Raw genomic sequence first — 17,468 nt, 5'->3', positions numbered from 1 at the left:
TGTTATTGGCCATAGCCCTATTTTAAGTTATTCCAGCACAATTAGGTGTACAGTACCACATTGAGGAGAAGGGTTTCTACCTCACTTTTTGTGTGTTGAAATACCGATTAAAAAATGAGATTTACTCACCTGGGGCTTCCCTCAGCCCCCAGCAGCCGATCGGTGCCCTCGCAGCCCCGCTCTGACGCTCCAGGACCCGCCGGCGAACACTTCCGGTTTGGCCGTCACCGGCCGACGGGCATGGGAACGCGAGTGATTCTTCGCGTTCCCAGCCTATATATCGCCCCCTATGCTGCTATTGTGGCCTCCGTAAATCTCATTTTTTTATCGGTGACTTAAGGTTCACTTTAAAAAAGTTATTCTAACACTAACAATAGAGTATTAAAACAACTCATGATGAATTCTAACCCTTAGTGTAAAACAGGTAAGTGATCTGATGAGAAACCCCTTTTACCTATGTAACTTGGTTAAGGGTAGCAGTTTGGATGTCCCCTCTCCCCCAAATAAGTGCCCTTGTTGTATTACCTCAAGCTAATATTTCAACACAAAAAGTGAGGTAGAAACCGTTCTCCTCAATGTGATACTGTACACCTAATTATTGACCAGCCCTCTACAGCGCTGGAGAGATACGCAAACGGCACAGTTCTCCTGTGTAGACTGGAGCGGACTGACGTAAGAGACGGAACCTGATTCCCAAAGCTGCAGGCAACGGAGGAGGGTGGCGTGGGAATGATCCAAGCGCATGGGGCTGGAGGAAACCCCAGGTATGTATAATTCTTTTTATTTATTTATTTAAGCTCTGAGTCCCTTTAACCCTTTCGGGACCGGCCACCTAACCCCCCTTCAGGACCAGGGGGGCGTTTGGGGGGGGTCAGGCAGCCGAATCCCCGCAGGGTCTGGCTGGGCTGTCTTCCCCCTGTGTGGCCAGGTGTCCCCCCTTTTCAGATGCAATCACTCACCTTCCAGGCTCCAGCGAGGAGCCACAGCGGATCCCTCTACTCCGGCCGACATCTCTGCTCCTACTGCCGCTCAGTTCCGGGTTGCGGCTTGATGACGTCATCAAGCCTGGACCCGGTGCTGACGTCAGAAGGAGCAGAGATGCCTGCAAGAGCGGTGGGGGGCGCCGATCGTCGCGGGAACGGCAGGAAGGTGAGTGGATCCTCTTCTTTCCCCCCTGCTGCCACAGCTGTTAAATTGATCACTATGATCCGACGGCGATCGTAGTGATCACATGATCAGCAGCCATACGCGATGGCTGCTGATCACTGAGGGGAGATGTCAGCTGTCATCTGACAGCTTAATCTCCCCTCTCCGGTGCCCACGATCGCGTCGGGACAGTTCGTTAGTGCGGACGTTGAATCAACGTCCAGTCAGAACGGTAGCACCACCTGCTGGACGTTGATTCAACATGCTTGGCCCCCAAAAGGTTAAGTAAAAAGATGCCTGCAATGTAATGATTCTAAAACTGCTATTTCTTATGCAAGACTGTACAGACTATTTCTTATGGGTGTCAGTTTTAGCTTGCCCTGAGTTTGCAAACTTGATGTATATAATGATATCAAACATTAGTCTCTGAATACACTGTATAACTTTTTTTTTACCCATTGGCCTGTTACTCCTGTACAGATTTCATATTTCATATCTAAAAAGTGTGTTTATTTTCTAGCCCTCCTTTACCACATAATTTGGAAACCTATTTTCTGGGGAAAGATCAGAGACTGAACCTGGCATATATATCTTCCGTCCCTCATGGTGGTATCAAGCAAGTGAGAATTCACTGGTTGTTGGATCTGGTTACATTGTTGTAAGTGTATACATTGTTTGTATTTTCTATGAAATGTTTTATTTCTAAGATCTTGTTTCTCTGTCTCTATTACCACTTAAGTACCAACAGCCTCTAGCCCCTTAAGGACCAGAGACTTTCTGGTACAAAAATGGGGCTCACCAACGTCATGCTGCATGGACCCTTCGCTCTTGCTGTTCGCACCGCCGTTGGCTCTCAGTGATCACAGGGTCAGGAGCCAATGAAATCGGCTCTTGACCAACGCACAGAGCTCTGCTCTCATAGTGACAGCAGAGCGAGTGGGCTATAGTGACGGGAGAGCAGCGAGATTGGCGGAAGTGTACGTTGCGGTAATTGAAATCGATGGCCTGGCATGCATAACAGGTCCCAAACAGGATGTAGATTTAAATTGCCAATGTCGGTAAAATAACCATAGAATTGTATGTTGTGAAAAATTTGCAATGATAGTACTGGTATTTCGCAGTATGGAACTAAAACATGATTTTATTTGTCTTGACTTCTAAGATATTTTTGGATAAATAAAGGGTAATTTACCAAACGATATGGGCAGTGATGTGGAGCAAAGTTTTGTTGTTTACTTAAAAAATTCAGTGAGTAGAGGTTATCTATTGACAATAAACGTTGAAATTTCCTGTACATTATTGGATATTTGAATTGAACACACTAAAAAGTTTTCCCTGCTCTTCACCGTACATCTCTTCCTTTTAATAAACTCGCCCCTGCTGTGTTCATTACTATTTAGAATTGTTACGTGTTTTCAGTACAGTCTAATCAAATGTTTATCATTTTCTATAGATTTGTCTATTTTAGTGTCTACTATAGCACTATGAATGTCTGCTAAGTACTATACCGTATGTTCTATTTACACTATACTTTGTTTATAAACCATTTTTACTACAGGCAAATTATTTTTATATTCTAAATCTCATTTATTTTTATACCATCATGATATTTTAATGTAATCGATAATTCAGCTGCAGAATATTTAGAGGTGCATACACACATCAGACTATAGTCTTTAGAAAATGAAAGAGCACAGACCAATCTTACCACCCTTCATGTAGTATGAGAGCCATACTCTACACAGTCTTTTCTATGGAGCTGAACTCCACATCAGAAAGAAATCTTTGCAAGATGCTGCACACACAGATGCTGTACAGACACAAAAGATCACTATCTGCAAAAGATCTGTTCCTGCCAAAGATCTATTCCTGCAAATTGCATTCATAGTCTATGAGATCTGCAGATCATCATACACACCTTGTTTAACTGACATTCATCTGCAGATCAGACAATCATCTGCTGATCTGAAAATCCATCCTGGTGGATCTGATCTGCAGATGATTGTCAGTTAAACAAGGTGTGTATGATGATCTGCAGATCTTATAGACTATGAATGCATTTTGCAGGAACGGATCTTTTGCAGGAACAGATCTTTTGCAGATACTGATCTTTTGTGTCTGTACAGCATCTGTGTGTGCAGCATCTTGCAAAGATTTTTTTCTGATGTGGAGTTCAGCTCCATAGAAAAGACTGTGTAGAGTATGGCTCTCATACTACATGAAGGGTGGTAAGATTGGTCTGTGATCTTTAATTTTCCAAAGACTATAGTCTGATGTGTGTATGCACCTTAAGACTCAATGGCCTCGATTCATAAAAGGCTTTGCAGTTAAAAAAAAATCTGGGAGGGACAATACCGCATTTGGTATTTTAGACTTCTGTGTGCTAATTCGTAAACATTTTCACAGGTGCGGTAGAAATGCGGAGATTTTCCGAACTGAACTGTCGATATGTAGAATGTAAGCTGGCTGAGTTGTTACATTAACCACTTGCCGACCGCGCACTCATACCGCGCGTCGGCAAAGTGGCAGCTGCAGGACCAGCGACGCAGTATTGCGTCGCCAGCTGCAGGCTGATTAATCAGGAAGCAGCCGCTCGTGCGAGCGGCTGCTTCCTGTCAATTCACGGCGGGGGGCTCCGTGAATAGCCTGCCGATGGCGGCTCGCAGGCTAAATGTAAACACAAGCGGAAATAATCCGCTTTGTTTACATTGTACGGCGCTGCTGCGCAGCAGCGCCGTAAGGCAGATCGGCGATCCCCGGCCAATCAGCGGCCGGGGATCGCCGCCATGTGACAGGGGACGTCCTGTCACTGGCTGCACAGGACGGATAGCGTCCTGTGCAGCCCGGAACACCAGGGGGGCCAGGTAGGAGAGGGAGGGGGGGGGATTTCGCCGCGGAGGGGGGCTTTGAGGTGCCCCCCCCGCAACACCGGCAGGCAGGAGCGATCAGACCCCCCCAGCACATCATCCCCATAGTGGGGGAAAAAGGGGGGCGATCTGATCGCTCTGGATGCACCCTGATCTGTGCTGGGGGCTGTAGAGCCCACCCAGCACAGATCACAAATAACAGCGCTGGTCCTTAAGGGGGGGTAAAGGGTGGGTCCTCAAGTGGTTAATGAGCTGGCTGATTTGTTAACTTTGGCTGTTCTCCGTGCAGAGACAGCATTACAATAAAAGGGGCATCCCCAACTTCAGTTTAGATGTGCATGTATGGTTAAACTGCCTCTCCTTGCCCTGAATCTGCTCTGAATCTGTCCATTAGTCTTTCTAAACAATATATTTAATTGCCACAGCTTAGAAGAACTTCAAGAAACTTTACACATGCATGCTTTCTGATGTGAAATTAACATCTGTGACAGGTACCCAAGAGGTTAAAAACACAGCCTGGGGTATTCAGTTAAAGAGAAACTCTTTAACTGAATACCCCAAGAGAAACAGTGAAAATAATGTAATAAAAAAAGTGCTTCATTTTTACAATAATTATGTATAAATGATTTAGTCAGTGTTTACCCATTGTAAAATATTTTTTAAATCCCTGATTTACATTCTGACATTTATTACATGGTGACATTTTTACTGTGGGCAGATGATGTAGCTGCTGCATGCTTTTTTGGCAGTTTGAAACAGCTGTAAACAGTTATTTCCCACAATGCAGCAAGGTTCACAGATAACAAAATGCCAAGAGTGCGTACTCAGAATCTCTTTGTGGGAGGGCTTTCACCACAATATCAGTCATACAGCGCCCCCTGATGGTCTGTTTGTGAAAAGGAATAGATTTCTCATGTAAAAGGGGGTATTAGCTACTGATTAGGATAAAGTTCAATTCTTGGTCTGAGTTTCTCTTTAAGTCTTGTTTGTTCAGATCACTCTGCTGGCTTTTTACACATTCTTATCACACTGTTATCAGTGTTATCACCTCCTCACAGCAGGCAGTATTCGCAGTGTCAATACCACCTGCTCTAATCTTTTATGAACTGACATTTCCTGACATGTGCTGGAGGAGTTCACAGCTGAAGTCGGTAATTTATCTCACTGCTCGTTAATTTGAACTTTTCATGGTAACAGTTTTTATGAATTGACATTTTCTTAAGTGCTCGGTAAAGTCAGCTGTTTTCAGCATTACTACATGCGGTAATGCTTTATGAATCGAGGCCAATGTAGGTTGCAATGAACAGCCTAAAGATGGTGCATGCATGGAGCCACGCACCCCAAGAAAATGTAGCATAAATCTTTGTAGAAGTGTACTTTCATTCTAGATGTAGATCTATGCAGTTACTTTTTGAGATATAGGCAAACTAGGCAATGGCCTAAGGTGCCCCCTTCTGGACAGAGTACCATGGAACCATACTAGACATGCTGTTCTTGTAAATTCTTGTAAACAGCTCCTGGTTGCATGAAAGAAGAATAAAATATATAACAGGTTGAAGTATATATAACATTTATACACTCATTGTAATTGATAGCAAACAATAGGGTCTACTTGTAATCATTTTTTCAAACTAAACTCAAAATAATTTTGATAGTCCTTGTTATCCGGAATTCAGGCAACCGGAAGTCTCAACTAACTAGCGTGCCTGATAGATAATGGGGACCCTTTTTTTTGCAGCGTTCTGGGAGGTTTGCTTGGCCACAAAATATTCACCAAGCCTCTGCCGATCTTCCACGATGTCCTGTATCACCTCGCGGGCTCCTAGCGGCTTCTGGCATCCGTGCCCTCAAGTCAGCGTATCACATGAGCTGATGCGGGTCAGCTGGCACTACGGCTTCCGTGCACAGAAAGCCACTAGAAGTCCGTGAGGTGATGCAGGACATAGCTGGAGGATTGGTGGAGGCTCAGTGAGTATTCTGCCTGCACCTGGGAGGAGAGTACTGCTTTTTTAGCCAGTTGCTTGAGCACATGTATCCGACATCAAGTGCTCCCCACCCGTACCTCGTAGACGTAAAGCACACAAGACTGCCAGGTGTGAGGACGGGCAGGGCCGGATTTGTACTCTTCACCGCCCAAGGCCAATGTCACCAGCTGCCTCCCTTCAGTATAGGTAGCCAGATGACCCCTTTCCCCTTACCTCTAGTATAATTAGCCTGATGACTCCCTTAAGCCCTACCCCCCCCCCCCCCCCCGCCCTTCAGTATAGGTAGCCTGCTTACCTTCACACCCTAGCAGCCATCAGTGTCACGCATTTATTCGCTTGTCTCCAGTGCAGAAGCTTCCTCTTCCTTTCTGTCTCTAATGCTGCCCAAGTCCAGAGCCGCTGGCCACAATGCAAACGTGCACATAGAGCAAGGTGGCTGCTGCACAGGCGGCTAGCAGCAGAGTACCGCGGTCAGGAGCTTGCCTGATCTCCCTGCATTGCAGCATTTGCAAGCTTGCAAATGCTGCAACAGTTTAGCCTGCTGCTTTGGTGCCCTTGCTCCTGTAGTGCCCTAGGCCATGGCCTAGGTAGCCTTGGCCTAAATCCGGCCCTGAGGACGGGACTGGAGGAGAACTCAGAGCTGCGCAGCCACACTCGTGGTTATACAAACTGCGCAGGCACGGCAAGAACTGGTGGCCATCTTTGTTGGGGAAAATTGAGACGACCCGAGGGATGGGGTCGGGACCCAAATGGAGGGTGGGAATTAAAAAAGAAACGCCGTGGAATGGAATGGCGGGCGTGGATGGCGTCCCCTGAGACTACAACATGCATCCTGGTATTTAAGTTTTTTAACAGTCTCGTCTTGGAGGTCCTTTAAGGGGCATGACAATTGCTATTCCCAGGCAAAATCCTCAAAGATGATGTGCAGTAAAGTGATTAAATACTCATTACACATGTGCTACAATATAAGCAGGGCCAGCGCTTCCATTAATGCAAAGGGGACAATTGCCCCCTAGTCCATAGGAGCCCCCCAAGCATCTGTCCCCCCCCCCCCCCCCTCCACCGTTAAAAATTAAATTTGTGGTGCTGCGGGCTGCTGGGTCCCAAGGCTTGTAGTTGCAGGGAGGCATATACTCTACCTGATTCCTCGCCGACCCGGTTGCCATGGTTTCCTCCATCTCTTCTTCCTCCTTTCTTCCTGGTGGTGAAGGGCACACATTGCAGATGGCCGCAGTGGCGCTCCTCCCGTCATAGCAGGCATGTGACGTCATATTAGTACATCCATGCCTGTGAGAAGGGAAGAGGCACTCTGCTGTTGCCGTGGTTCATGCGTCTCACCACCAGGAAGAAAGCCGTAATCGCTAATTAAAGTCTTTAAATCCACTGATTACATCAGCTAACCATAACTGCTAATTAATGCCGGTTTAAAGTTGTAACTGCTATTTAGAACCATTTTATACACCTAGTACCTTTAAAATAAAGATTTGTATTGCGAATATGAAGAGAAAAAAGCACTTGCACAAAATGCAGCAGGGGTGGATACTGCCACACTGGGCTTACCTCCAGCGTTCTCCAGTGGTAGTCCACTGAGTCTCTGATGAAGCAGGGCTATTCCCTGCAAAACAGCTGTCAGACTTGTCCTTTCCCCCACTGCTGTAAGCTTTTTTGTGTCAATCCAGCCACAATAAAGGGTATTTTAGCAGCTATGCCCATCTCCTTCCTCTCTTCTATAGCAAAGAAATGAACAGCGCTACTTAAAAACAGATGAGTGCTTACCTGCAAAAAAGTGCACACCCCACTCATGGGATTCAAATACACAATGAGCATACACATGACCTGTCTACCACTTGGAGGATGTTAGTTTCACTAACAATTTGCAATTTGTTAGGTACTTGTCCCTCCCACTGTCGTAGAAGTCTTTCCTCCATGGGAGGGGACCTAACACTAACTAAATTCTACCTATGCATATGCATAGCCTGGGCGCGCTACCAGTAAAATTGAGAATTGCGCAATCCTTCCTCTCTTCTGTTGGAAAGATTTGTATTGCTGTGGATGGGGCGCCTTTTTTACCAAGTGCTATTTTTCAATGTCTTGCACTATTATATCCTGTAGTTTTTTTTTCTCCAATAAGTCACGTCCTGCTGAAAGGAAATGTTGATGTGGGTGGACGACCCAGTATTAATGACTCTTCCCAATCATCACCCTACTAGCCCTTTTGGAACCTTCCAAACCACAGACTTGGGCCCCGTTCACACTGCACACGTTCCCATCTGCGTTTCGGGAATGCGTGCAGGAGGCCGACAAGCACGACATCAGACAGTGCATAGACAGCACTGTCTGATGTTCACACTGCATGCGTTCCGGACCAGTGCACGCATTTTTTGTTCCGGACCAATGCACGCATTTTTTGCAGAAATGCTCGGCTGACCCATTCACTTGAGTGAATGGGATCAGCCACGCAACGTATAGAAGCGCGGCTGGCGTGCGTTCATATGCGTTGCGAACGCACGGCCATCTGCGTTTCATAATGTGAATGTGGCCTTAGCATTTCTTCTGTTAGCCCAAGTTATCCCAAAACTGTTGAGCTTATGTACAAGCCCTACTCCATAGAGCCAAATTAATCCATGCCATGCACTGAGGAGGATCAAACAATCTGAAACAGTCTGTATGCATGTTGGATTATTATGGCTCTGTACAAATTAACAAGGTAACACATCATTGCATTCCAGCGGTTCTGGAGGTGTGTTTAGCTTCTAAGGGCAACAATGGTTAATTCGCATATATTCAGCAGTGATGCACTGGGAGACATCTCAAGCTCACTCCAACCTGAATTATCACAAATTCTTTCTGTTTTAAAAAAGGAAACTTTTGTTATCCTTATGTTAAAACATGCTCTGTCTGTACCAAGAGTAAGAGCTCAAAATCCAAGTCCAGGAGCTGCTATTTACCTCGGACTGTTCCTGAAACTTTTGCTGCTAGCCAAATGCCTCTGACCTCAACTTGTTGCTGACTCCATTTGCCTGCTGCCTGGCCCTTTTTAAACCTGTCCTTGTTCCTGCAAATATCTGCTGTTACTTCCATATCCTGCTAGAAATGTTTATTCAGGCACTCCTGCTTTCCATGTCTGGGGATCTCTGTCTACACCTTTGCGCAGGGGTCGAGTGGGGCGTGGACGCGGGGGGACGGCATCCACTTACTATTTCCCGAGGGTGGACGCCGTCCCCCCTGGCATTTGTGTAGGGGAGCAGCGGAGTGGAAGGAGAGCTGTGAGCAGCGGTGGGGGAGGGTGGACATCTCCCCCTCCCTCACCTTAGGTGCTCTCCTTCCCTCGCTCTCCCCTCCGAACTAATGTGCGTCTTGTGCGAGCAGCCAGCAGCGGGCGGGACTTACATCTCCTTGTTCCGGCTCCGGATCTGTGTGCCGCTGCTCTGGTCTGGACCAGACCAGACTTGCGGCATGCAGATCCGGTGTTCCGACGACGAGGAGAGGTAAGTCCCGCCCGCTGCTGGCTGCTCGCACATTATTTCGGAGGGGAGAGCGAGGGAAGGAGAGCACCTAAGGTGAGGGAGGGGGGGGGGAGATGTCCGCCCTCCCCCACCGCTGCTCACAGCTCTCCTTCCACTCCGCTGCTTCCCTCCAGCTGGGGGACACCTGACTACCTACTCTGGGAACATATACCCCCTGGCTACATATACTGGGGACACATACATCCCTGGCTACATATACTGGGGCACATATACCCCTGGCTACATATACTGGGGCACATATACCCCTGGCTACATATACTGGGGACACATACATCCCTGGCTACATATACTGGGGCACATATACCTCTGGCTACATATACTGGGGACACATACATCCCTGGCTACATATACTGGGGCACATATACCCCTGGCTACATATACTGGGGCACATATACCTCTGGCTACATATACTGGGGACACATACATCCCTGGCTACATATACTGGGGCACATATACCTCTGGCTACATATACTGGGGCACATATACCCCTGGCTACATATACTGGGGACACATACATCCCTGGCTACATATACTGGGGCACATATACCCCCTGGCTACATATACTGGGGCACATATACCCCTGGCTACATATACTGGGGACACATACATCCCTGGCTACATATACTGGGCACTTATACCCCTGGCTACATATACTGGGGACACATACCCCTGGCTGCATATACTGGGGCACATATACCCCTGGCTACATATACTGGGGACACATACATCCCTGGCTACATATACTGGGGCCAGGGGCGTAACTAGAAATCACTGGGCCCCCCTGCGAATATTTGGATGGGGCCCCCCCATAGGTGCCAAATAATCGTAATGGGGCAGCGTTTCACTGTAAATTAATTGTAAAGTGGGCAGCATTTTACCAGACAATCGTAATGTGGGCCAGAAAATCGTAATGTGGGCAGAGTTCACCAGAAAATCATAATGTGGGCCTTTAGAAAATCATAATGTGGGCAGAGTTCACCAGAAAATCGTAATGTGGGCAGAGTTCGCCAGAAAATCGTAATGTGGGCACCAGTCACCAGAAAATCGTAACGTGAGCAGCAGTCACCAGAAAATTGTAACGTGGACAGCATTCACCAGACAATCGTAATGTGGGCAGCGTTCACCAGAATATCGTAATGTGGGACAGAAAATCGTAATGTGGGCAGAGTTCACCAGAAAATCGTAATGTGGGCAGCGTTCACCAGAAAATTGTAACATGGACAGCATTCACCAGACAATCGTAACGTGGGCAGTGTTCACCAGAAAATTGTAATGTGGGCAGCAGACACCTGAAAATCGTAATGTGGGCAGCAGACACCTGAAAATCCTAATGTGGGCAGCAGTCACCAGAAAATTGTAATGTGGGCAGCAGTCACCAGAAAATCGCAATGTGGGCAGCAGTGACCAGAAAATCGTAATGTGGGCAGCAGACACCTGAAAATCGTAATGTGGGCAGCAGACACCTGAAAATCGTAATGTGGGCAGCAGACACCTGAAAATCGTAATGTGGGCAGCAGACACCTGAAAATCGTAATGTGGGCAGCAGACACCAGAAAATCGTAATATGGGCAGCAGACACCAGAAAATCGCAATGTGGGCCTTTAGAAAATCATAATGTGGGCAGAGTTCACCAGAAAATCGTAATGTGGGCAGAGTTCGCCAGAAAATCGTAATGTGGGCACCAGTCACCAGAAAATCGTAACGTGAGCAGCAGTCACCAGAAAATTGTAACGTGGACAGCATTCACCAGACAATCGTAATGTGGGCAGCGTTCACCAGAATATCGTAATGTGGGACAGAAAATCGTAATGTGGGCAGAGTTCACCAGAAAATCGTAATGTGGGCAGCGTTCACCAGAAAATTGTAACATGGACAGCATTCACCAGACAATCGTAACGTGGGCAGTGTTCACCAGAAAATTGTAATGTGGGCAGCAGACACCTGAAAATCGTAATGTGGGCAGCAGACACCTGAAAATCCTAATGTGGGCAGCAGTCACCAGAAAATTGTAATGTGGGCAGCAGTCACCAGAAAATCGCAATGTGGGCAGCAGTGACCAGAAAATCGTAATGTGGGCAGCAGACACCTGAAAATCGTAATGTGGGCAGCAGACACCTGAAAATCGTAATGTGGGCAGCAGACACCTGAAAATCGTAATGTGGGCAGCAGACACCTGAAAATCGTAATGTGGGCAGCAGACACCAGAAAATCGTAATATGGGCAGCAGACACCAGAAAATCGCAATGTGGGCAGCAGTGACCAGAAAATCGCAATGTGGGCAGCAGTGACCAGAAAATCGCAATGAGGGCAGCAGACACCTGAAAATCGTAATGTGGGCAGCAGACACCTGAAAATCGTAATGTGGGCAGCAGACACCAGAAAATCGCAATGTGGGCAGCAGTGACCAGAAAATCGCAATGTGGGCAGCAGTGACCAGAAAATCGCAATGTGGGCAGCAGACACCTGAAAATCACAATGTAGGCAGCAGACACTAGAAAAAAAAATGCACCTGTTAAAAAAAAAACAATTCACTTACCTGACAGAAGTCTTTCTTTCACTCTCCCGGCATCTGGCTCGCAGCTCCCCGAGTCCTCCTGCAGCACATCTCCCGCGCTGACAGGCAGAGTGCAGGGCTACGGCAAGATGGCTGCCAAAGCCCTGTGCTAGAGACACAAATAGTCTCCAGTGTAGGGCTTCTTCGGCGGCCATCTTGCCGTAGTCCTGCTCTGCCTGCCGGAGACTATGCAAGCTGCTGGAGCGGGGCTGCGGGGAATGAACTGGCGCAGCGTCTATTAGACGCTGCGGCCAGTTGAGCACCTTGCTGGGGGGTCCAGAGCGGCGCTCCCCCCCACGCACAGTGAGCGGGCCCCAGAGTAGCCCTGGGCCCCCCTGCGGCTGAGGGGGTCGCATCCCCGGTAGGTACGCCGGTGACTGGGGCACATATACCCCCTGGCTACATATACTGGGGCACATATACCCCTGGCTACATATACTGGGGACACATACATCCCTGGCTACATATACTGGGCACATATACCCCTGGCTACATATACTGGGGACACATACCCCTGGCTACATATACTGGGGACACATACCCCTGGCTACATATGCTGGGGCACATATACCCCTGGCTACATATACTGGGGCACATATACCCCTGGCTACATATACTGGGGCACATATACCCCTGGCTACATATACTGGGGCACATATACCCCTGGCTACATATACTGGGGCACATATACCCCTGGCTACATATACTGGGGCACATATACCCCTGGCTACATATACTGGGGACACATACCCCTGGCTACATATACTGGGCACATATACCCCTGGCTACATATACTGGGACATATATCCCTGACTACATATACTGGCACATATACCCCTGGCTACATATACTGGGCTGGGGACATATCCCCCTGGCTACATATACTGGGGACATATACCTCTGGCTATATATACTGGGGACATATACCTCTGGCTACATATACTAGGCACATATGCCTCTGGCTACATATACTAGGCACATATACCCCTGGCTACATATACTGGGGACATATACCCCTGGCTACATATACTGGGGACATATATCCCTGACTACATATACTGGCACATATACCCCTGGCTACATATACTGGGGACATATACCCCTGGCTACATATACTGGGGACATATATCCCTGACTACATATACTGGCACATATACCCCTGGCTACATATACTGGGGACATATCCCCCTGGCTACATATACTGGGGACATATACCTCTGGCTACATATACTGGGGACATATACCTCTGGCTACATATACTAGGCACATATACTTCTGGCTACATATACTGGGACTACTATACTCATGACTACTTAGACTGGGGACACCTATAGACCTGGCTACCTATGCTTGGTACCTATTTTGGGGGAACTGCATTTTTGTGGAACCGCTGTTATGTACAGTATTTTGGGGAACAGCTGCCAGATTATGTGTAAATTAGGGGAACGTCTGCTGCCAGATTACTTTTTTTGGGGGGGGAACTGCTGCCAGATTGTGTATGTTTGGGGGACCACTGCTGCCAGATTATATGTATTTTGGGTGTTACGTGTATTTTGGGTTATCCGCTGCCAGGTTTCGCGTATTTGGGGGAACTGCTTCCAAATGATGTGTTTGTTGGGGGAACTGCTGCTGCCACATTGTCTATTTTGGGGGAACCACTGCCATATTATCTGTATTTTGGAGGAACTTCTACCAGATTATGTGTCTTTTTGGTGAAATGCTGTCAGATTGCATCTATTTTGGGGGGATACACTACGGCAGAGCTCAAACTTCCCCGGCAGACCTTTTACATCACTGCTAAGGTCATGTATATTTAGCCCCACCCGTGACCACGCCCACATTATGCTTGACCACGCCCATTTTTCGGCGTGTTTTTCGAGGTGAGTCCACTCACTTCTTTTCCCAGGACTAGACCCCTGCCTTTGCGGTACCCACATAACAGTGAATGCTTAAAAGGAACTTGAAGAGAGGAGGCTGCCATATTTATTTCCTTTTAAACAATACCAGTCCTGCTGATCTCTTTAGCTGCAGTAGTGTCTGAATCAGACCAGAAACAAGCATGCAGCTAATCTTGTCTAATCTGACTATAATGTCAGGAACGCCTGATCTGCTGCATGCTTGTTCAGGGTCTATGGCTAAAAGTATTAGAGGCTTATGATCAGCAGGACAGCCTGGCAACTGGTATTGCTTAGAGACACTGAAGCGAAAAAAAAATTATGATATTTTTTTTTTTTTTTCAAACTCAGATGCATTTTTGATATGGGAAGTTTATCAGCTTATGGTCTAGTCGCTTAGACGCCCAAACCAGCGCTGAAAAATGCCTTCATCATTGTTTGAGCCATACATAGTTGAAACTTTATTTCACTATATTTATGTCTATGCGTGCTTCAAAAACCATAAACTCCTCCCTTCCCTTACGCAACCCTCCCCATTCCAGAATTAACCATGTCTTACCATATCCTGTATCCCCTATATCTTAAATGAAAGGGAGGTGTAATAACCTGTTGTTCTTGCAACCGAGTATGTATACACATTCAGAAACTCTTACATTCAACCAAGCATACCCTTCCTTAACCCATAACCCATCCATATTAACCTGACCCAACCCACCTGACCACCCCACTTTTCCACTCTTACCCCCACTCGTGTTATACAGTGTAGCCCCTAACCCATCTTATTATATGTATACTTATTGCTTATCCATATCATTTTTTGTAATTGTACTAGATAAGATAGAAAAAACACAGGGACACCGGGAGCCCGATATCGTGTAATAACGTCTCAAAAATGGAACTAAAAAGTAGAAGGTGATATACTCACAAAGGTAGGTTGCTTTTGAAGGCAACCACCATCAGCGCATGTGGAGAAGTACCGTCTCCACTCGGCCTTTTCGGTCGCTGCTCCTAAGAAAAGACGGTGCCCTATTTCCGAATAGGGGCACCCACCCTAACTAGTAGGGTTAGGAATTTTTTAAAATTACAACAGTAGGAGGCGCCCTCAAGCACAGTATAACAGCACTTACTATTTGTATGATGTATAAATTCACAGGATAAGAGTAATAGATCCTACCTGTGATGCAGATACTCAGACTGATAGATTTAATCAACAATTCTTTATTGATACTTCGACAAAAGCACTTGGACAACGCGTTTCGCGCCCAGCGATCCGCTCTTGTTTACAAGCACATTTATTTGACCTGAGGAAGCGACTGAAGTCGCGAAACGCGTTGTCCAAGTGCTTTTGTCGAAGTATCAATAAAGAATTGTTGATTAAATCTATCAGTCTGAGTATCTGCATCACAGGTAGGATCTATTACTCTTATCCTGTGAATTTATACATCATACAAATAGTAAGTGCTGTTATACTGTGCTTGAGGGCGCCTCCTACTGTTGTAATTTTAAAAAAATTTTTGTAATTGACAGCCAGGTATCCCTATAGTATCTGACCCACTGAGTACAATCTAAGTCAGGTGTGTGATCTGCTGTGTCGCCGTTGATTTCACTGCCACACAACAGATCCATTCTGCTCAACCAGTCATCGAGATGGGGGGGGGAGTCGAGTCTTTCCATTTTTCTACTATCATTCTTTTTGCGACTTTTGTTCCTAGCTCTTTAATTAGAGCACTTTATTTACTATCGCCTGCTTCAGATATGCTAAAAATAGCTTCACTTGGAGAAAGTTTAAAGCCCCCTTCTAGCAGGTTTTTACAAAAGCATATTATACTATCCCAAAAGGTCTTTGATATGGGACATGCCCACCACATGTGCAATTCGGACCCGTCCTCCTGCCCACACCTCCAGCACAATTCTCTTTGTTTGGAAAATTTTTGTATTCGTTCCGGGGTAATGTACCATCTGGCAATGGTCTTGTACTGGGTAAGCTGGAGATCAATATCCGGGATCATCCAATTTTTATGCCAAATCGTGAGCCATTTACTTTTAAGCGAAAGGCCGAGGTCTCTTTCCCATTTTGTACAATAGTGTGGGGTAAAATTTTGACTTTCTCCTTGGCAAATAAGTCTATTAAGTTTGGATAATGCTTTGTCCATTTTTTTTATTAAGGAGAATATGTTTTTCGAAAATATTTGGGTCGTTCCTTAATCTGACAAACTTGAATTTTAATGTATGTATAAAATTTCTCGCTTGCATTGTACCCCAAGTCTCCTTTTGCCTACAATTGTTTAATATGCCAGGTATCCCCAATGCAGGGTGTCCCCAGAGATTGATAATGCGCGTATCGGGGCTTATCGTGTTTCTGGAAAACCAGGACCTCACCAAGCCAGGCATGAAATCTGGATTCTCCCTTAAAGTAGTAAGTGGGGATGGGCCTGTGTCTTTGTGCCATTTTGAGACGAACCAAAAAAGAGTTTTTACTGTTGGTTTAATCAAAGGGTGATCCGTAGTGGAGTAAACTTTATAGATGTTTCCTGGAATCCACGAGAAAATTAAATCTAAGTTACATTCGTCCTTTTCTAAAATAGACCAAGCTTTACCAGATCCAATGGGGGAAGATTCTATCTTCCAGTCCAAGACCCTTGCCAAGTGTGCACTTCTATAGTAATTTATAATGTTTGGTGCGGCTAGGCCTCCCTCCTCTTTCTGCCTAGAAATAAGTTTATAACTAATTCTACGTCTGGATTTACTCCAGATAAAATTTTGAAAAATTTTGTGCCAGTTTTGGAACCATGAATTGGGGATAGCCACCGGCAGGCTCCGCAAGAGAAAAATAAGTTTAGGTAAAACCAGCATTTTTAATATGCTGATCCTACCAATGACATTAAAACAGGGTCGATCCCATGATTGGAGTTTACCCTTGTACTCTTTAACAGTCTTAGAAAACTTAGCCATGAACAGGTCGTTAGGGTCTCTAGTGAGGGTAATACCAAGATATTTAATTGCTTGATCACTCCATCTAAATTTACTGTGTGTTTTAATAGCATGCACGGTGTCACGTGAACAACCCAAATTCAAGATTATAGTTTTAACCTGGTTAATCTTAAAATTAGAGTGTAAGGAGAATACCTCGAGAAGTTTCTCACACCTGGCGATGGATTGGATTGGTTTGATCAAAGTTAGTAATAAATCATCCGCGTAGGCAAGTATTTTAATCTCCTCCGTCTTTGTTTTAACTCCTTTAACCATGTTGTCATTCTGAATTAGTTGTATAAATGCTTCTAAACTAAAATTGAAGAGCCATGAAGACAATGGGCAACCTTGCCTAACCCCATTCTTAATATTGAAAGTATTGGACACGGATCCGTTTATATTGACGCCTGCACTTTGATTGATATATAATTTCTTTATTCTGTTTATAAAGTTCCGGCCCAAACCCAATCTTTCCAATATAGCAAAGACAAATTCCCTTGATAGACGGTCAAATGCCTTTTCTG

The 17,468-nt window shown here is 45.9% G+C and overlaps 1 protein-coding gene across 1 annotated transcript in view; it reads left to right on the top strand.

Moving 5' to 3' along the window:
• IDUA (alpha-L-iduronidase) overlaps positions 1–17,468 on the top strand; it is a 179,132-nt gene that overhangs the window by 10,905 nt on the left and 150,759 nt on the right. The window contains exon 2 of the mRNA XM_068233576.1: positions 1,667–1,804. Within this exon, the coding sequence (XP_068089677.1) occupies positions 1,667–1,804 (138 nt within the window). The remainder of the gene's footprint in view (positions 1–1,666; positions 1,805–17,468) is intronic.

The sequence above is a fragment of the Hyperolius riggenbachi genome, chromosome 1 (genome assembly GCF_040937935.1).
Source record: "Hyperolius riggenbachi isolate aHypRig1 chromosome 1, aHypRig1.pri, whole genome shotgun sequence".
Classification (NCBI taxonomy): Eukaryota; Metazoa; Chordata; class Amphibia; order Anura; family Hyperoliidae; genus Hyperolius; species Hyperolius riggenbachi.
Note: the sequence above shows the minus strand (reverse complement) of the source record. Positions and strands in the feature narration are given on the sequence as shown.